We start from the raw sequence: 21,585 nt of genomic DNA, 5'->3' as shown, positions 1-21,585 counted from the left end.
AAAAGGAGTGCATTTTACAGGAGGTAACTTATACGCCCATAAAATTGGGTCTTTGAGATGGGATTCCCAGACAACCTGGGCTCCTGACCTTGAGACATGCTCAGCATTGCGCCCTCTCTCTTCCTTTAAGTCCCGGCTACAGGTTGGCTGGTGCCTCAACACCACACAATTCTCTGTATTTCCAGAGCGGCGTCTGGAGCTCATTTTTATCTCTGGGTCTAGCAAGTGGCAGCAACAGCTACTGAGTGGCTGAAATTAGGGGGATTTTTTTTTTTTAATTATGTAAAGGGGAATGGGTAGAAAACAGGAGAAAAGAAGGGCCTGATTTTATTCTCTGCTTCAAGTCTCTTGGCAGAACCCAAGGAGTAGACAGGTAGGGGAGGCCTAACCAGGCAGACCGACCCTGAGTTTGAGATAGGTGAGTAGCAGATGTGCTCCACTTCCTAGGGTTGGTTTTCTCATTCTTTTAGGCTGGAAGATCTTGGGAGGGGGATAGGAACATTTACTTTTGATTTTGGCTCCCTTATCTGGATACAAGCCCTGGAAAAACAAGCACCCATGAAGCAGCTTCTTGCTCTCCTCATCCAGGAGCCCCCTTGGAGGGGTGATGTCAAAATGGTGTTGGTGATGTTGGGGGCGGGGGGGGGGGGGCGGGGGAGAACGCAGGGCAGCACAGTTCTGCCTGGAGGGCATTTGGGAGGAAGACAGGCATTAGAGTATCTATTTACATCCAGCAACCCTGACAAGTCCTCCCTCAGTTCCCCTGGGATGCTCTTCTAGACATTTGGGCACTAAGTATCTCCGAACCCTTCACCCCTTGGAGGGCTGTGGTCTAACGAAAGCTGCCCCTGCAGAACAGCTCCACCTTCAGTGGAAGGGTCCCCACTAACCACTCAACTCCTGGTTGCTCAGGGGATCTAGCTGTCCTCATCTTTTGGTGCCTTACTAGTCTCTGAAGTATCTGAAGCCTGAATTGACTGCATACTCCCAGTCACCTATTCATCTGTCTCTCCGTCCGTCCGTCCGTCCATCCATCCATCCATCCATCCATCTATCCATCCATCCATCCTTCCATCCTTTGAGGTCTAACATATGCCAGACATCATTCTAGATGTGGGAATATAGAAGTGAACATGACAGACAAAAATCCTGTCCTTAAATGATTTTTAGTGGTCAAGCAGTGTACACAGTAAACAAATAAAATTGATGCTAGATTGTGATACTCGCTATTGTGAAAAATAAAGCTGGAAAGCAATATAGGTAGGAGAGAGATGAATGTTATTTTTAAAGGTATTCTATTGATATTTTCAGAGAGAGAGAGTAAGGGAGAGGGAGAGAGAAACACTGATGTGAGAGGAAAACACCATTGGCTGCCACCTGCATGTCTCACACCAGGGATCAATCTGGCAACCCAAGCATATGCCCTGACCGTGAATTGAACTGGCAACCCTTTGGTGCATGTGGTGACACCCAACCAACTGAGCCACACTGGCCAGGGCAGGAAGTGCTATTTAAAAGAGGTAGTCAGGCCCTAACCGGTTTGGCTCAGTGGATAGAGCGTTGGCCTGCGGACTCAAGGGTTCCAGGTTCGATTCCGGTCAAGGGCATGTACCTTGGTTGTGGGCACATCCCCCGTGGGGGGTGTGCAGGAGGCAGTTGATCGATGTTTCTCTCTCATCGATGTTTCTAACTCTCCCTTCCTCTCTGTAAAAATAACAATAAAATATATTAAAAAAATAAATAAAAGAGGTAGTCAGGGAAGGTGAAAGTCGAGCAGAGATCTGAAGATTGTGAGGGAAGGACCCTGCAGCTATCTGGGGGAAAGCATGTTCCAAGCACGGAGAACCACAAATTCTAGCCCCATCCAGGGCACAGGTGATTTTCGGGGGGTGAGGTGAAAGATGGGGAATGGACATATACTTTTCTTTCCTACTTGTAATAGCATATAACAATTTACTACAAAGGGAGTTTTTTGAATGTTTCTGAACAGCTACCTATAGTAACAAATATATTTTATACATGCATGTATACATTTTATGTAATGTACTCTATTCTATTCCAATTTTTAATTTTTAATTATTTAATCCTCACCTGAGAATATCTTTCCATTGATTTTTAGAGAGCCTGGGAGGGAGAGAGAAACATTGATGTAAGAGAGACACCATCAATTGGTTGCCTCCTGCACCTGCCCCAAACAAGGTTGGAGATGGAACCTGCAACCCACGTATGTGCCCTTGACCACAATCAAACCCACTACCCTCTGGTGCACAAGCCAACACTCTAAACATCGAGCTACGCTGGTCAAGGCTATGTTTTTATTGATGAGAGAGAGAGAAAGAGAGAGAGAGAAGAGAGAAACATTGATCAGTTGCCTCCCATATGTGCCCCAACTAGGGATTAAACCTATAAACTAGGTATGTGCCCTGACTTGGAATTGAACCTGCAATCTTCTGATGTATGGGACAATACTCCAACCAGCAGAACCACCTGGCCAGAGGCCATTCCAATTTTTTAAAATGCTGGTTATAACTCACTAAATTCATATCAAGACCTAGTAGATTACAACCTAGGTTTAAATTAAGTTGATCATGTTCAGTCTCATTGACAAAAACTTGACCTCTCCCAGGTTTAACCTAGTCCTAACATGTTGTGTCATTGTTAGGAGTCCTTGCATCGGTACAACACACGGGCATGTGCACTGTATCACTGATGACATTCCTGCTCAGCTCACATCAACTCCTAGGTGAGGTTCAGAGTAGACTCTTTCCTTGATTATGAGCAGGGTTGGTTAGCTTCAAGTTGGAAGGTTGGTTCAGCATTAGTGCATCAGTCTGCAACATCTACAACCAAAATGCCTTATTTGTACCTCACTGGGAATGCTGGCTCCTAATGAGAAAGGAAATTGGATGTTTATCTTTTTAGTATGACTTAGGTGAGAAATGCCCCACAGATACACATACGCACACGTACGTATTATTTTTTTTCGGGGGGTGGGGGAGCCAAGGGGTAGGGGATTGCTCATTAATTCCCTCTCCTCTATTTTCTTGCCAGGTACAATTCCTGGGATCCATTTCTTGAGCTGTGCAGTGCCACCATTAATGTCATGTATGAATCTGAGACAAGAGGTTGGGAACTGCCCACAGTAGGTGTGTCCACTCTGCCTGCTGGCCTACGCCTTCTGCTGTCTGCACTACACTCTGCCTGGGACTGCCAGCCAACACTTGTGAGACCATTCTCCTGTCTTCTTCACCTCTGTGCAATACCTGTGAGGTTCACATTGGCACGGCTTCCCTGAGGAACCCTCCATAATAGACAGTATAAGGGTATCTGGCTATTGTTAGGTTTTCAGGGCCTTTTGGGAGTTTATCAGACTTGAGGAGGGAAGCAGATAGTGTGCTTTAAACTTAGCTAAGAGCATGCAATGTAAGATCAAAGGCCAAGGAAAGGGAGAGACCAGCTGGAAGAGTAAGAGACATGCTGCTATACTCAAGTCTACCAGAATAGAGATGGCCAGGAAAGGGGCTTCGGTAGATCTTCCTTATTTGTCTCCCTTGAAAGCAGTCTCATGGGAACCGCTATTGGAAGAAATTATTAGAAGATAAAACAGGCCCTGGCTGGTGTGGTTGTTGGTCGGAGCACTGTCCGTACACCAGAGTTGCAGGTTCAATTCCCCATCAGGACACATACCCAGGTTGCAGGTTTGATCACTGGTCAGGGGTGTGCCTCCCCCTTCCTCTTACTAAAATCAATAAAAAGATAAAACAAAGGTATAAATAGGAAAAAAAGCATGATTTCAGTATCTGCAAAAAATCCTGGGCTGTGCAGAGCGGAGGGTAGCCACTTCACTGAACATCCTGGAGACGAGGAAGGAAGGAAGCTGGTAGTCTAGTTTCATTTGCTAATTCTTCGATGCTGCCTGCAGGACAAAGGTCTAAAAGCAATGACCCACACCTTGCTGATTGGGAAATTCTGTTAAAATTCAGTCTCTTTTCCTCCTTTAACATAATAAATTATAACTCCTGTTATTGTGTTTGAAGTTGAAGAAGGTTGAAAAAACTAGATAACTAGAGTCCAAATTCCTTGAAGGTATCAAAAGTTCTGAAACAGTGGTGCTTAAAAAAACAAATGCTGTAATCCTGCTGACTCCCAAAGAATATTATCTAGTTAGACATGATTTCCAAAAACTGGTGATGGTGTTTTTCTCCCTTTGTATGAGTAGTTAAAAACAAATTCTGGTTATTAAATGGTTAGAGGCACAACACACTTGATAAATCATTAAGTACAGCTGTTTCTTCACAAATTATGTTAAAATCAATTCAGTGATGAAGAGCTCAGCAATCAAATGGTTTATAGGCATCTGGGGCAGTTTTAAAAACACCTGAGCTCATAAAATATTAAGTCTATGTGGTGCTATAAAATAATTCAGAGGAAATGCATATAAATCTTATGAATAGGACATCTTTGCTCAACAGATTATGAAAAGGAAGTGCCTGGAATAATTCCACAGTTAAAAAACCCCTGAGAATTCAGAAGAGACTTGCTCAAGCCCAAGGTGCCAGGGATAGAACGAAGTGAAAATTTTAACACAAACTCCTAAACTCCTAGCTCAGTACATTGTCCACTGAACTACACCGTCCTCTCTGCAAGCAGCCTGTTAAACTTAATACGCAGTCAACATCATACCAGAAAAGTGGCATCACCGTGGGTGGTCAGCAGGAATAACGGAGATGTATCAGCCACTGAAACACCATTTTGTTTGTGCTCCTCTTTGGTGAGAAGAGCATAAGAGGCTCATGATTCAATCCGAAGGGCTACAACACTGAACTAAATTAAGAGAGAAAAAGTCACCTTAAATGCTGGATCTCAGGGGAACCTTGTTTTGAATAGCTGTTGGTGAGGCCGGAACAGCAACTTTACTAGTGATGATGTTTCTCACACCTGAGGCTGTTATAACCAGTAACTGTGCAACTTTACCAAAAGTCCCTTCCTGAAGGCTGAAAATGTGTTTTTCTCATCAGTGGGGAGAGGGGAAGACCACAAGATATCTAGTATGAAAATATTCCTTCCTAAGTAACTAGCAACTTGGAAGTGTGACAGAGGGGAAATCCCAGTGTGTGGACTGGTTATACCTTTGAGACCAGAAACTTAATTTTGCTTATTCGTTGGAGGCAACTCAAACTTGGGAAATAACATGACAACTCTGAGATTCATATTTTATTTACAAGCAAATGAAGACTGTCCCCTGTAAACTCTAATTTGGGATGAGAAGAGCAAAATAGAAAAGTAGTTGCTGGCTCCATAGTGATGTGTGAAAGGAGTCCATCCACAGCTATTTCTTTAGACAATGATTTTGTTCATAAAAGGAAAAAAAAGCCACATGATTTCTTCATGTTGCATATGTGAAAGAATCCAAAAGAAAAACTTTTCAAAATTCTACAGTCTCTAGTCAAATGTGTGAGGTGACCAGAACGTCATTTTCATTCAGTGAGAGCCCCTGCTCCCCAAAAGCAAAAGCCTCGGAGCAAAAGACTTAATACTCATCAAGAGTGTCTGCTCGAGGAATGGAGAGACCCCGATCTTTAAGAGCCTGAACTTTCAGCTTCTCGTTTTCCAGCTTGGTCTGCTGTTCTACCCTTTGTTCTTCTAGGATTTCTTCAATGGACACTTGCTGCAAGGGTGTGTCGCTCTCCTTTTCCAAGTCCTACAAAACAAGCAGGTTTAAGAAACTTCAGCTGACCAAGAACAGAAAACACTGCAGATCTCAAGGCAAATGGATTTCTATGTCAGGCTTGGGTTATTTTTTCATAATCGTGACATGGCTGAAATATCCTTCTCCTAGGAATAGATAAGTTTTACAAAGAAATGGCTGGCCCCACTACTATAGAGTACTTACATGAATGTGGTAATAGGATCAGTTACAGTGTGTATTGTGTATAACAAAGCTTTAGGTTGTCTGAAGTCCTATACTAGTCAATAACTACTTTTCTTAAAATAACTAACTAAATATATAAATAAAATAAGGCTCACTCTCCAACCCAAGAGAATCCAAGAGAGAAGTTACCGAGGCCAAGATGGCTTTAGGTAAGTTTTGTATATTTACATTATCAAATCAGCTTAAATTCTGGTGGTTGTTGCTCAATAAGGTAGAGAACACTGAGTCAAAGAAGCACCTCCTCCCACCAAAGACAATAAACTGTCCCTCCGATGCATTAACTAGTCTTTAAATAACACAAGACTCCTTTCCCCTCTACGACAAATCTTCTAGAGAAAACCTCAGCAGAGCAGTTAGATTACCACACCAGTTCAGCCCCAATATAGTTCTCTACTTTAATTAAAAATTGTTTTGCTTACTGCCCTGCCTGGTGTGGCTCAGTTGAAGAGTGTCATCCCAAACACCAAAAGGTGGTGAAGTTTGATTCCTGGTCAGGCCTTTACGGGAAGCAACTGACCCATGTTTCTCTCCCTCTCCCTCTCCCTCTCAGCAACTAACCATGTTTCTCTCTCTCTCATTCAATGAAATACATACTATAATGGGGGGAGGATTTTACAAAAAATTTATTTTACTTACTAAAATAATAATTTTTGCCATTATTTAAAAAAAAATGCTTATTGTATGATATTTAAAAACTGGCCAAGCAGCCCTAGCCAGTTAGGCTCAATTGATAGAGCATCGGCCTGCAGACTAATGGGTCCCAGGTTCCATTCCGGTCAAGGGCGTGTATCTTGATTGCAGACTCCTGGCCCTGGTGGGGGTGCATGCGGAAGGCAACCAATAGATGTGTTTCTCCCATATCGATGTTTCTCTCTGTCTCTCCTTCTCCCTTCCCCTCTCTCTAAAAATCAATGCAAAAATATCCTCGGGTGAGGACTAAAAAAAAGATGAAAAAAATAGACAAGTAGAAAAAAATCTTTAATTCCAGTATGGAGGAATAACATGTTGGTGAATAACTTTCCAATTTTTCCATGTATATATTGACTTCTTAAAAGACCCACAATGCAAATATTGACTGTAGTTTTTTATCTTAATATGGCATAAGATGTTTATTTTAATACTTTTATATTTTTAAATATATTTTTATTGATTTCAGAGAGGAAGGGAGAGGGAGAGAGATGGAAACATCAATGATGAAAGAGAATCATTGATTGGCTGCCTCCTGCACGTCCCCCACTGGGGATCGAGCCCACAACCCTGGCAAGTGCCCTTGACTGGAATCCAACTCGGGACTCATGAGTCCGCAGGTCAACGCTCTATCCACTGAGCCAAACCAGCTAGGGCAATACTTTTATTTTTAAATAACTTATAAACATTTGATAACCAATCATGTAATGCAGAATCTTGCTATAAGAGCAACTCACTATTATCCACAGATTCACTTTATTCTCTTTAAAATGAACTTACAGGTATTACTGTTTTGTATACAAACAGGGTATTCTTATTTCTTATCCTCTTCTCTTTCAGTGATAAAATTCTGTGAAGCCATTACACATACACAAACTCTCCAGATGTTCCACTGAATGCTAATCTTCAGATGCCGCCAAGGCCTCAGAACCCACAGACTGTGACACATCAGATGGAGGACTCTCACCAGAGAGGTTAGATGAAAGCCACACAAATGACATAAGCAAAAGCTGCCCTGGGTCAAATGTTAACTGCACTCAGAAAAATCTATGTTATCAAGTGTAACCTGCCCTCATAACCCATGGGTAACAGCTGAAGGGAAGATCATGTTCTTAGCTTAGCTTACTGCCTCTTGGACTTATCAGTATGTTGCTCATTGAGCTATTCATGTGGTTATGATGATGCTGTTTCCCAAGAATCCGACTTGTTATTTTAGACTTTGTACTGCCATCCTTGAGGCAGAATCCAGGGACTTTTTAAGCAATGAAATGTTTGCAGAATCTAGATGGCATCCCTAGGATTGTTACTTAATTTCTTCAAACTGACTATTGATTCATGTAACTATGTAAGCATTCCTGTTTTTCTTTAATGTTACCACTGCAAAAATTCTACAGCATCCAAACCATAATATATAAAAAGAGTACTTTTCTCCACAAAAGGGCTACCAGGATAAAATGAATCTTAAGAACAAACATAAGTTCATTCATTTCTCTTCACATATACATACATCTACACAGGGTCAATTTGTGCCAATGTAACTGGCTTAGAAAGCATTTCTGTGATGTTCACTACTATAAATCTAAAGCAGAGTATGTGTAAATATTTTAACTTAGCTCTTTATCCCTAGTAGCAATAGATCTCCTCTTCAAAAATTAAATTCAGAAAAGTATAAAAGAAGAAAAAAATAATCAACCACAATCCTACTGACCAGAGAGGGGTTAGCCTTTCTTAATATACTGGCAGACTACTTCACAGTCACATCTCCAGGTAGAAGAGTGCTTTATTTCAACCTGTACATAATACACGGAGATGATAATTTCTGCTGCACAAACATGGAAGAAATGATACACTGAACCAAAAACATCAACTACAAAAATATTTTAAAAATTAGAAAAAGGCATGTCATAGCCACACTTGGGCAGTAATGAGTAGTCATTTCCAGCTATTTCATACAAGGTCTCTGAACCAACCGGACCCTGACAGAATTACCTCATTTTCTCAAATGGCTTATTGTTAAAATGAATCACTACTCTCAAAACCTGATTTAAGATGTGGCTAGGTATTGGGAACTTTACTGAAAACTTTAAAAACAAAATAGGAAAAGATAAAATCAAGCAAACATCAAAGTTTTTTATTTTTATTTTCCTGGACCCAATAATCAGAAGTAGCAGGATCAAGTCAAAGGTATTAAATAAGGTACTTTTAAGTTATGTTTCATGTAAAACATGAAATCAGGTTTATCTTTTTAAAATGTTGAGTACTTCTTCGTTTTATATATAGGGTTGGGCAAAAGTAGGTTTATAGTTGTGAGTACACGAAACAGTTTATTCTTATATTACTAATTAATTACTGTATTCTTTTTCATATGAAGAAGCGTAAATCTACTTTTGTCCTGCCCTGTATATAAGTTTTCTAATAGTTTTGTATATATATATGCATACATGTGTGTATATATGTGTACACACATACACACACACCCACACACACCCACACCCACACCCATCCCTAGAAGATTTAACTTCACACCTGCCAGCTAGTCTTCTTCTTCCAAAAATTGGTTGTAAGCTAAGGATTCAGGTGAAGCTGACTGAACTCCATTACCAGGACAGTTTATAGAAAGGCTTCTCCTACATCCATTCCTTCCCCTCCCCCCTTTAAGAATATAGCTATCACACTGAATATGCAATGTGTCTTTCCTCCCCAACACAGCTAACTTTGTTATGAAAAACTACTTATAACCAATTGCTTAACTACAAAATATAAATGTATATAAATCTTTATCAAATCATTCTTTTCAAGTTTTTCAATTTTCTGCTATTAAAAATAGCAGAAATAATTTGTTAATGAACACATTTGCAGGATGGTAGTTTTTGAAGATATTAGGTAAAAATCAATGATATTTTGCTGCTAATGGGATCAAATCTTTAAAATGCCAAGAGGCACTGAAACAAAGTTAATTATCTATAACTTTCCTTTTACAATTGCGGCTTTCCTAAGCTAATTTGGTGGTTTCCTGTGAGAAGCTGGGTGAAATGTGGAAAATGTATTTTTTTTCTTCTTGAAAAGACCAAAAAAAAAAAAAAAGCTAACTATCATAATTATCAAGACGCATGCCATAGCAGCTTAACAGTTTTCACTTACTATTTCTCCTAGTAGGACCACATTTTCTCCTCTGACCACAAAAATCCCTCGAGGAATATCACCGTATTTTTTGCCCACATGAATACGCTCCACAGTCTGATGTAGCACTAAGTTAGCTATAAGTGTATAGGGAAAAAACAAAGATATTCAGTTTAAATTACTGGGTAAAGATCTATAACTCAGTTATTTTGAGTAAAAAAGATTTATTTAAGCATGATTTTAAAACTTTCTAACTTTAGGAAAAACTAAAATTTCAAACACAATCTCCTATTTCTTTATGACACACCACTTAAGAGATGTTTAACCAATTACAAACTGAGAGAGTATCTAGGATCATGTTGCAGTAATACATGAGTGATGGTGGGGAAAAGTTTAAAAAAATTAAATTCATTTATCAGTTAACTGTTAAAATGAACTGTAAGAAAATATAAATGAGTAGGGCACTTGGAAGACTCTAAACAACTGCAAAGATTAAAAGTCTAGTTTTTTCTATGTTGTGGCGTGTGTACATGTGATGAGTTACCAAAATTTAACTTTGTTTCAGCACTTAGGATTGACTTAACCCAATACAAGCATCCATGAATTAGGATACAGCAAAAACCTATTTTTTCATTTTGTCAGATAATCATACCTGGTAATCTGAGAGTAGTCAGTATTTATTACTTTTCGCTCAAAGTAGTCTGATGAATTTGACTTAAGATTTAGAACCCTGCCCTGTTGGTGTGGCTCAGTGGTTGAGTGTCGACCCATGATCCGGTTCAATTCCCAAACAAGGCACATGCCTGGGTTGTGGGCTTAATACCCATTGGGGAGTATTCCGGAGGCAGCTGATCGATGGGTCTCTCTCATTGATGTTTTTATCCCTCTCCCTCTAAAATCAATAAAAATGTATTTTTAAAAAAGATTTAGAACTCCCAATATGTTAAGAATTATTTATTTCTTTGCATTTGTCTTATTTGAAGAAAGCAGGTATCTATATTCTTTAACTTCTATAACTCTTATAAGTGTTTCAATTACATTGTTATTTTCCTCATGCCAAAATCCAATGACCTAGAAGATGTCCAACAAATGAACTAAGAAGTTTCTTGAAACAAAAGCAAACACAGATCTCCTTAGAAAAATGCAAGATGCAAAACAAAGTCCGAGACTCTTGAGTCTGATGTATCCTTAAGTGTAAAATCTTGAGCTTAATGTTGGGGTCCCTAACAAGCTTCAGAAAGTGCCGTCTATCCAATTTTCATTGGACAGGGAGGGATTACCTTCAGTGCAGGAACTGCTTTGAAGAGTAGTCGCACCCAAGCCAATGTACAAATGAGCAGCTTTTTCAGTGGACTGAGTTTATTTCTATCTTTTGGCTCCCTCTAATGGGGAAAATAAAAACAATAGTCCAAGACATTATAATCATATGTTTTAGTGAAAACCAGTTTTAGAAATACAAGCTTGAAAATACAAGCTTTTGAATCATCTCGTCATAATTTAGGAAACAATGATGTAATGACTCAGGACAGTATTCCATTATGCCAGACACATGAAAAAGTTGCAGATAAATACCTTACAATATGAAATAACAAAAATACAATGGGCAGCGCTTATTATGCAGAGTATAAGAGAAGTCTATGACTAATACATACCAAATTGGTCAATGCTTCTCAAAAAGCCTATAAGTGTCCTTCCATCTCGCAGCAGGACCAAGTGCTTTTCTGGGAACAGGAAAAAAGATCTTTAAAAAATGAAAACTGTTAGCTTCAGTGAGCTTACAGGGTAACAATAAAGTTGATGGTTTAAGCTCTACCACTTCCTCTTCCAATGTATTTAAGTTGGAGTTCATTAAGAAATTGGAGGACCAAGTTAGCCTGGGGTTTAGATGAAAACAGCAATTTTCAACCAGTGTGCACCAGGAATTCTATTGATTTTTTTTAAGAGAGGAAAAAAAAGGAAGAGGGAGAAAGAGATAAAATATCAATGTGAGAGCGAAACACCGATTGGCTGCCTCCTACATACCCCCTACCAGGGATGGAGCCTGCAACCCGGGCATGTGCCCTGAATGGAATCTAACCAGTAATCTCTTAGTGCAGTGGTTGGCAAACTCATTAGTCAATAGAGCGGCAAACCGTGGCTCGCGAGCTGCGGTTTGCCGACCACTGTCTTAGTGCAATACCTATTTAGTCAGGGGCACTAATCTCTTTTCCCTTAGACTGTCAAATAAAAAAAAGGACAACAGCCAACACAATAGCTGTCTGCTGTGAATGAATCAAAATCGTACCTTTTTATGGTCAGATTGGCAAAAACATATTTTTTGGTGTGCCATAGACTTTTAGTAATTAGTTTATGTGTGCCATGAGATGAAAAAGGTTGAAAATCACTGAATCAGAGTAGTGTGGTAGAGTGGAAAGGGAATGGATGAGTAGCCAGGAAGCCTGACTGGCTCTAGACACTCATGTTTGAGTTACTCCTCCATGCCTACCCAGTGTCATGTCAGTTTCTGTATCTGCAAACTGAGAAATTTAGTCTGCATGATCTTTGTGATCTTAATTCTAGGATTGTTTTCCCCCCTGCACTTAGAAAAGTTTCTATTACACATTTTGGAACCAGGAATCAGGGGAGGTTTTAAATAAAAACAATGTCTCAGACACGTAAAAGGAGGATGCTGATAATAAGCTAGAGCAAAAATACAATAATATTTACTGGATGCTATGTACTGTTCTGGGGCCTAGATATACAGTAGGGAATAAGACTCAGAAAGTCACCAACCTTATGAACTTATATTCCTGGTGGAGGAAGGCAAACAAAATAACCTATTATGATTAGTACAAAGGCATAATAATAATAAGTAAGATAGCAAGGTATCTGATGAAGAGAGGGAATGTAGCTACAGAAGAGAGTGGCTAGAGAGGATGGCCAGGGAAAACCTCTCTGAGGAGGTGACTTAGAGATGACTCTGAAGAATGACAATACGCCAGTCACTAGAATAGCTAGCAAAGTTCATTCATTTGCTGTTTTGATACCATGCATAAAGTACTGTCTAGATGTAGGACAGAGGAAAAGACAGTGATTCTTCCTTGAAGGATTTTATAATTTTCTATCCTGAAAGAATTTACAATTGAGTTCTACAAGAAAATACATCTCAATTATATGAGACTGAGAGAGACTCTAGCTGGAGTATGTATCTGGATTGATCCTTGAAAAGTAGACAATTTTTGGCCTTGGGAATTGTGACAGGGAAGGGGAGGGAAATCTGTAATTAGGCAGGAGAAAAGGGCAATGTAACCATATGTTTGGTGAAAAGTTGAGGGTGTGAAGGGAAATAACAGTAAACGAAGTAAAAAAGAATTGGGAGCAGGTCGATTTGGGGAATAAAAAAAACACTGAAGACTGAACTGGCAAAAAAGGGAGAGCGACTGGGGCTATTTCCAGAGTCTGAGACATAAAGAAGAGACCTGAACCAAGGTAGAGATGAGAAGGGAGAGATGAGAGAACTAAGACTGTGCAGTTATAAGTAACAGAACTAATTGAGTGTGTAGATGTGAGGGAGTGTGGCGCTGAAGAGATAAATTAAAGAACATGTAGGCTAAGGCGAGAGGAGGAAAAGTGAGGGGGGGGGGGAGCAGTGAAAGGCACATATGAAACAGTTTTGAATTTTTCAGTAGAGGAAGCTTGGAATCTACAAAAAAGAAGTTAGGCCCTAACCGGTTTGTGTTTTTTCTTTTAACATATTGTCTCATTGTAGTTAACCAAAAGAAAACAAAAACTCAAAGTTCATTAATGTATGGCTTTTGTCTAAATATTTGTCAATACAGCCCTAACCGGTTTGGCTCAGTGGATAGAGCGTCGGCCTGCGGACTGAAAGGTCCCAGGTTCGATTCCGGTCAAGGGCATGTGCCTTGGTTGCAGGCACATCCCCGGTGGGGGGTGTGCAGGAGGCAGCTGATCGATGTTTCTCTATCATTGATGTTTCTAACTCTCTATCCCTCTCCCTTTCTCTCTGTAAAAATCAATAAAATATATATTTAAAAAAAAGAAGTTAGAAGGCTTGAGAACAAACATTATTATTTTAAAGATTTTTAAAATTGATTTTTAGAGAAAGGGGGAGAGGGAGAGAGAGAAACATCCATTGGCTGCCTCCTGCACACTTCCCTACTGGGGATCCAGCCCGCAACATGGGCATGTGCTGTGACCAGGAATCGAACTAGCAACCTTCCGGTGCACAGGATGTAGCCCAACCAATTGAACCCACACCAGCAAAGAGCCAACAATTATTTTTAATAAAATTACAGAAATAATATAGATATACACAAGAGAGGTGAGGGCAAAAGGACATCCCACAGACAACTAAAACTTAAGTTTTCATTACATTACAGATAAGTTTGTACAGTGGTTATTTATATGAATTTGGTCCAATTTACCCTACATTTTTCCCTTCAATAGTAAAATCATTAATTTAGATTTTAAAAATAATTTCAGACAAAAAAGTTTAATTATACACTCATTCTTTAATTTGCATACACAGTAACTGTAGAACCTTGTAACTTGTTTGGAACTATGTATATCCATTTTGCAGCAATTGCAAGTTAATGAGACCAATCACACGATTTAAACGATTACAAAAATGTTACTTGAGGAATAATTCACAGATGAGAGTTTAGCAAAAGGAAAGACGGGTCAACGGTAACTGGCTCCTGGTTCGTACAGGACTGAGCTCCTCTCCAGGACAATGGCTAGGAATAGGGAGGCCTTCTTAGTAAAAGCAAAAGAAAATGGTCTAACCGGGGTGGGGGTGGGAAGAAGTTTCAAGTGACTCAGCCTTTCCAGAAAAGTCAATCGGTACCTTGGTTTGGCAATGGTCTCTCCTACCACAACCTGAAAGTGCTCAAGACCCGCACCGTCAAGTATTGCAACTGGCTACGGAGTTGATGCACAAAGCCTACGCTTACTGCCAATTAAATCCAAATGCTGTTGTCTTAATGTTTTCATTTCTTGAATCCTTTCTCTAAGTATTTCCACCAGTAACAACTTGGTACTTCGAAATATCGCAGAGGAAGATAGTTGACTGGGCGGGGGGGGGGGGGGGGCAAATTTCGCATTTGGCCCTCAGCAGCCGCGTCCCTCGGAAGGAGGACCGAGTTCCACAGTGTGTGGCTGACCGGCCAGGGAACTGGGGCTGCGAGGACAGACACAGGAGGTGGGCACACGGTGTGTCCCCGAGGGGGACGTCGACGCCCAACACCCAGAACTGTGCTGATTAAGCACACACCGCCCTCCGCCGCACACTCCTCCTACGAGCTCCCTCGTCGGGGAGGAAGGGGCTCACCCAGACTTCACCCGCAGGAAATGAGCAACTCACTGTCGATGTCCTCGATGAGGCTGGCGGTGCCGGGCATATAGTTCATTTTGAGCTGAGATAAGGCTGCAATGTAAAGCGGCGAAGGGCCCGCGCGTCCAACTCCTCCTTCCTCCTACCGTAGTCGCCGCCTCGGCGGGACTGGGACGGGAACCCAGACCGGGACCCGCACTTCTGCCCCGGCTTTCAGCCGCCGGGGCACGCCGGAAGCTCCTCCATATTATCCCTACCCACTTCCGTTATCACGTGCTGCCTTCAGGAAGAGGCGGGGCCGTCGCGCGGTCCTGGGACACCCTTTCCCCATCCCTGAAGAGAGGGGGAAAAGGAACCTAGATTGCACAGACGGTGGGAAGATGAATTCTCCTTTTTAAGGAACACGGTGCTGCCCCTCGTTTTTCTGATCCCTCGACCCCAGAGTCACAGAGACCCATCCCTCAACCCTCCAGACTCGGGAGCCGAAGGGGCGGGACTTGGCCTGTGATTGGCTATTGTTGGCCGACCCCCTTCACGGTTGTCCATTCCCTCTCGCTGGCTGGCGCCTGCGCGGTGGGCCGGCTGTGGGGGGCGGGAAGCTCCTAGGGGCAGTAGAGCCCATGTCGGCCCTAAGGCGCTCGGGCTATGGCCCCAGTGATGGTTCGTCTTATGGCCGCTACTACGGGCCTGGGGGTGGAGATGTGCCCGTGCATCCACCTCCACCCTTATATCCTCCTCGTCCTGAACCTCCCCAGCCTCCCATTTCCTGGCGGGTGCGCGGGGGCGGCCCGGCTGAGACCACCTGGCCGGGAGAAGGCGGAGGAGGCGATGGCTACTATCCCTCTGGAGGCACCTGGACGGAGCCAGGTCGAGCTGGGGGAAGCCACCAGGTAAGTTTTGTGCCATTTGTCCTAGGGGGTTCTTTGGGGGTGAGGGCCATTGAGATAGCTATACCTCCAGAGTTCGTAATGGATCGGGTTTCATATTTGTTTACCTTTTGGGGAAGTATGTAGTGATCAGAGACTGGGATCGCGGGTCGCGGGGGGGATAGGCTCGTGTTTTCTTTGCCCCTCCTTTTCCACTTCGGCCATAACAAATGTGTATCACCATTAAAAAAGGAAAAAAAAAAGATCCTGCGCTGACTTGCTAAGCTAAATAGAGGATGCGGAATCTCTCGCCTGGGAACGATGCCGGGCTGAAGTGACCCAGCTCTGCTCGTCGAGCTCTAGCAATTTATCCTGCGTGGCTCGCCAGGCCGGCCCTCCCGGCGCAGGGAGGTGGCTGCAGCCCCCGCCGCCACCCAGCCGCCCCTCCCGCGCGGGGCAGGGACGTGAAGGATCCGGGCGGGGAGGGATCTGGGGCATTTAGCCTTTGCCCTTAATGCTTTGCCCAGGGTTGAATCACGAATAAATCAATGTTGGGAAGCACGTTCATGTGTGTGAGGGGAGTTTATTTAATCTTCGCGGCGACTGCAACATAAACGTTATTACACACAGCGTCTCTATGTTACGATTAAAGAACGGTTGGCTCTCAGAGATCAGTTCGTTTGCTCAGTATAATCGGACCTATGCCATTTTATTTCTTGTGTTTCTCTGCCAGAAAAGCTACAGTACTAATGCTTTGTTAATGCAGTATTCGTCCTAGAGAATTCTCATGATATGGTGTGGGACACATCGCTCCTTTCGTTTCAGGAATGATAACATCCTCATTTGTTGGGAAGATGTAACAGTGAAATTCCCATACATTGCTGATGGGGATGTAAAATGGTTCAGTGCTTTGGCAAATGGTTTGGCAGTTTGCTGAAAATGTTAAGCGTAGAGCGAGCATATTACTCAGCAAGTCTGCTCTTAGAGATACATCCAAGAGAACTGAAAACATATGTCCACATAAAAACTTGTACACGTATATTCAAATTCAAGTAGCCAAAAAGTGGAAATAATTCAAATGCCTATCAACTGATGAATAGATAAAATATGGTATATTCATACAATGGAATTATTTAGCCATAGAGAGGAAAGAAGTACTGATACATAACATTCTGCAACATGGATGAACCTGGAAAACATCCTGCTACATGAACGAAGCCAGTTGGAAAGACCACATATTTTATGATTTCATTTATGTGAAATGTCCAGATAGGCAAATCTATAAAGATAGAAAGCTTACTGGTTGCCAGAGTCTGGGGGACTGGGGACATTGGGGGTGGTAGATAAAGGGTATGGTTTTTTTGTGGGAGATGATGAAAATATTCTGGAATTAGATTGTGATGATGATTGCACAACTTTGACTATACTAAAAACCATTGAGCCCAGGCCAGCGTCGCTCAATGGTTACAGCACTAGCCGGCTCCCAAAGCGTGGAGGGTTTGATTCCCCCTCAAGGACACATACCTGGGTTGCAGATTCAATCCTTGGCCTGGTCCAGGTGCATACGGGAGACTACCAGTTGATGTATCTCTCTCACATCTATGTTTTCTCTCTCCCTCTCTCCCTCCCCTTCTCTCCCTCCCCTTCTCTCCCCCTCCCTCCCTTCTATTCTCTAAAAATCAATGGAAAGCTGAAACCGGTTTGGCTCAGTGGATAGAGCGTCGGCCTGCGGACTCAGGGGTCCCAGGTTCGATTCCGGTCAAGGGCATGTACCTTGGTTGCGGGCGCATCCCCAGTGGGGGGTGTGCAAGAGGCAGCTGATGGATGTTTCTCTCTCATCGATGTTTCTAACTCTATCCCTCTCTCTTCCTCTCTGTAAAAAATCAATAAAATATATTTTAAAAAAATAAAATAAAAATAAAAATCAATGGAAAAAAATCCTCAGGTGAACATTAACTAACTAACTAAATACAAACCATTGAATTGTACACTTTAAAAGGGTGGGTTTTACCTGGTCTTGCTTGACAAAGCCACATATGACAAGCTCTGTAAGCAAGTTCTCAACTACAAGCTTATAACCCCAGCTGTGGTCTCCGAGAGGCTGAAGATTCATGGCTCCTTGGCCAGAGCAGCCCTTCAGGAGCTCCTTAGTAAAGGACTTATTAAACTAGTCTCAAAGCACAGAGCTCACGTGATTTACACCAGAAACACCAAAGGTGGGGACGCCCCAGCTGCTGGAGAAGATACATGAGCAACAGATCTCACCAGCTGAACATTTTTATTAAATAAATAAAAAAGTGGATTTTATAGTATGTTATATCTTTAAAATTGTGTGAGCAAAAAACATGCAGTAGTGAAAGGTTAATTGTGAAGAAGGGTCTGTGTTTTCTCTGTCTAAATCTGGAATAAGTAACCTGTGAGACTTTAATCCCATGGTAGAGTGATGAAATGCTCAGCTTATAAATAGGCAAGCTAGATGGAAGATCAATTGAAGGGAAAGAAAGGAGAAGTCTTTTTTTTTAAAAAAAAAAATATTTTTATTGATTTCAGAGAGGAAGGGAGAGAGAGAGATAGAAAGAAACATCAATGATGAGAGAGAATCATTGATTGGCTGCCTCCTGCAGCCCCCACTGGGGATCGAGCCGGCAACCCGGGCATGTGCCCTGACCGGGAATCGAACCATGACCTCCTGGTTCATAGGTCAGCCACTGAGCCACGCTGGCTGGGTGAGAGAAGTCTTAAACTGAAGACTTCTACGTGGGCTTGTTGTGTTACCAAAACAAAGGTGTGTTAGATGCTCAATAAGTATTTGTTAATTGAAAAATTTTTTAGAAAGTGTGTTTTCAGAGTAAGGTTACAGAAGTTAAGATTTTAGTACAGCAGAGGCAGTTGTAAGCCATGGTTGGAGCATAGGCGTGCACATAGGGTGGGTGAAGGTGCTGGAGTAGTTGGATGTAAAGCTAGACTGTGTAATGGGCATTTGTAAACCATTTCAAGAGTTTATCTTTCTGATTGATATTTCTGAAACTTGAAAAGTATAGGATTGTAATTTATGCAGCAAAAGAAAATTAATGTAAAAGATATACATGCTGTCATGGATGTTGCAAATGTTTCTTTCCAAATTCCTTATTTGTCTTTTAACTTTATTTTAGTTTGGACATATAAGGTTTACATTTACCTATAATCGAATATGTTAAACAAACAAACAAACAAACAAAAGGTATTAGGAGCCTTTTAAAACCTTACTACTTGCCAGTGTGGCTCGGTGGTGGTTGAGCGTTGACCACAGTTCGATTCCTGGTCAGGGCACATGTCCAGATTGCGGGTTCCATCCCCTAGTGGGGGTGTTCAGGAAGCAGCTGATCAACGATTCTTTCTCATCATTGATGTTTCTATCTTTCTCTCCTTCTCCCTTCGTCTCTGAAATAAAAATATTTTTAAAAACCTTATTACTAAAAAAATAAAAAATGTAGTCCTTGGATCAGAGGCTTCAGTATTGCTTGGAGGTTACTGGAAATGCAGAATCTCCTGCTCTAGACTTACTGCTGCAATTTAGTAAGATATGCAGGTGATTTGTATGCACACTCGTGTTTGAGAAGCATTACTCTGTGGAATTGAATATAGTGAGATGATGTACTGAACTACTACAAAGACCTGACTCTATCTTTACATATTTAAATATAGCTCTACTTAGAGCACTGTAGTTTGCTCCCCGAGCTATACTTAAAGCATCTGCATTACCTAGGAGCTTGTTGGAAATGCTGTATCTCAGGCCCTGCCCAAGACCCACTGAATCAGAATGTGCATTTTACCAAGATCCCTAGATGATTTACATGTTCTCCCAGAACAAGTCATCCGGAGAGAGTTCATGGAAGCTGGAAGGCACAGATGAGATAACAACCTAATCTCAGAAGTGATATACCATCATATTGGTCATAGAGATCAACTGTGGCACAATGTGGGAAGCAAGTTCACAAGGATGTGAATACCAGGAGGCAGGGATCATGGAGGAGGATTACAATGGCAAGGAATAGAGAGACAGAGCTCAGTTAGGAGACAGAGCTCAGTCCAGGAGAGAGGAACTTGAATTTGAAACAATGTCTGAATGTAGTCAGGTTTTTTTCAACGTTGTATTGTAAAAATTTTCAACATGGTATTGTAAAAATTTTCAAACATACAGAAAAGTTGAAAGAATTATACAGGGAATACCTATATATCCACCGCCTAGATTCTATAAATAGCATTTATTATATTTGCTTTATCACATCTATCTTATTTTTTGGATTCACTTCAAAACAAGTTGCATAGATTTGAAAGACATTTTCCAAGGTATGTATCAACTGGTAGTGAGAGATGCAGGAGAAAGAGAAGGTGATTCTGAAGTTTTAGTATTTCATAGGAATAAAGGTTTCATAGGAATAAAAATGAAGAGAAAAAGGTTTTTATGGAAAGATACGGCTTAGTTTTGTACCAAAAGAACTAGTGATTGGTTAATAGAGGAGCTTAAAAAACATGAAATGCAAAGACTTGGTAAGGGTTTATGTACTGCCTGTCTTTCATTTCTGGTGGAAACCAATTAGTCACAATTAGTCATGTGGCAAGCTCTGGATGCAATGTATGCAGTTGATTAAAGTGAAGTTTGTGATTTTCTGTTCTTATTTTTTTATGTTAAATTTTAGAGTCTTTGTGGCATCCAGTATTTCGTTCTGTGGGAACAAAACAATAGATGTGGAGCTTAGGAGGGAGAATGGGGGCTAGAGATAGTGATTTGAGAGAGTCATCACATATAAGCATAACTGAATTACCAAACTGAATAGTGTTGCCAGGGGAGATCTCTGAGAATCTAGAATAGGTGACAGCAAAAGAGGATCCAAAAAAAGACAATGAGAGAGAATCCTCAGAAAGGTAGTGGGAAAATCAGGAAAGTCATACAATGCAAACCAAGCAAGGACACAATTATTTTGCAGACAAGTGATATGAGAATTGAAAAGAAACTGTTGGATTTGGCAGTAAAAATATGTTGATTTTCATGGTGGGAGTTTAATATAGTATTAAAGTAATCAGTGGGAGGTTTGGATAAGGAGATAGTGTATGTAGGCTAGTATACTTCCAGAGTTTGTTAGTGAGAAAGAAAGAGGTCACTTGACTGGGAAGCAGGATAGAGGGAAGAATTTTTAGGATTAGGTGGCTCAAGTGTGTTTAGAAGCAGAGGAGAGTAACCTAGTAGATTGGGGGGAAAGATGCAACCAAAAGAATGGAATATGGTTGGGGGTGAGGAAAAGTTGAGAAACTTCTTCCTGAGCCAGAGGAGATGACAGTAAGTTTGGAGTTGGAGAGAGGGACATTGAGGATTTACTGCCCTTGGCATCCTTTCTTAGTGAAGTAGGAGGCTAGGTCATGGTAGAGTAAAGGGATGGGGTAACCTGGGAACTTGATATGGTAAATGTTTGAGTCAGGTTCTAGTAGAAAGGGGAAAATTGTAGAGAAGCATGGAAGACATCTAAATGAGATTAAAAATAAAAAATTTGTGATGATGGTTAATACGGGAGAATAAAGTGCTTTTTAGTAATTTTGGAATATGTAGCTATAAAATAATTTATAATGCACTTTTCTAATAACTTTTGTCTAATTTCGTGAAAAATATAAAC

At 41.3% G+C, this 21,585-nt stretch overlaps 2 protein-coding genes across 3 annotated transcripts in view; one reads left to right on the top strand and one right to left on the bottom strand.

Annotated features, from left to right (window-relative positions):
- Positions 1 to 5,201: 5,201 nt before the first annotated feature.
- On the bottom strand, positions 5,202 to 15,455 carry LSM1 (LSM1 homolog, mRNA degradation associated). The gene is made up of 4 exons (XM_008146166.3): positions 15,102 to 15,455; positions 11,392 to 11,460; positions 9,761 to 9,876; positions 5,202 to 5,701 (listed from the first exon to the last, which is right to left on the bottom strand). Exons 1-4 carry the CDS (start codon positions 15,145 to 15,147, stop codon positions 5,531 to 5,533), a joined length of 402 nt encoding a protein of 133 aa, XP_008144388.1. The 5' UTR covers positions 15,148 to 15,455; the 3' UTR covers positions 5,202 to 5,530.
- A 45-nt stretch (positions 15,456 to 15,500) lies between these two features.
- BAG4 (BAG cochaperone 4) overlaps positions 15,501 to 21,585 on the top strand; it is a 30,252-nt gene continuing 24,167 nt past the window's right edge. Inside the window, exons 1-2 of one of the 2 annotated variants that reach the window (XM_054720043.1) lie at positions 15,652 to 15,731; positions 15,827 to 15,961. In XM_054720043.1, the coding sequence (XP_054576018.1) occupies positions 15,717 to 15,731; positions 15,827 to 15,961 (150 nt within the window). In that variant the 5' untranslated portion in view covers positions 15,652 to 15,716. Of the gene's footprint in view, positions 15,962 to 21,585 lie in introns of both variants that reach the window. The other variant, XM_008146164.3, reaches the window with a different exon arrangement.

Source organism: Eptesicus fuscus, chromosome 8, assembly GCF_027574615.1.
Source record: "Eptesicus fuscus isolate TK198812 chromosome 8, DD_ASM_mEF_20220401, whole genome shotgun sequence".
Lineage (NCBI taxonomy): Eukaryota > Metazoa > Chordata > Mammalia > Chiroptera > Vespertilionidae > Eptesicus > Eptesicus fuscus.
Note: the sequence above shows the minus strand (reverse complement) of the source record. Positions and strands in the feature narration are given on the sequence as shown.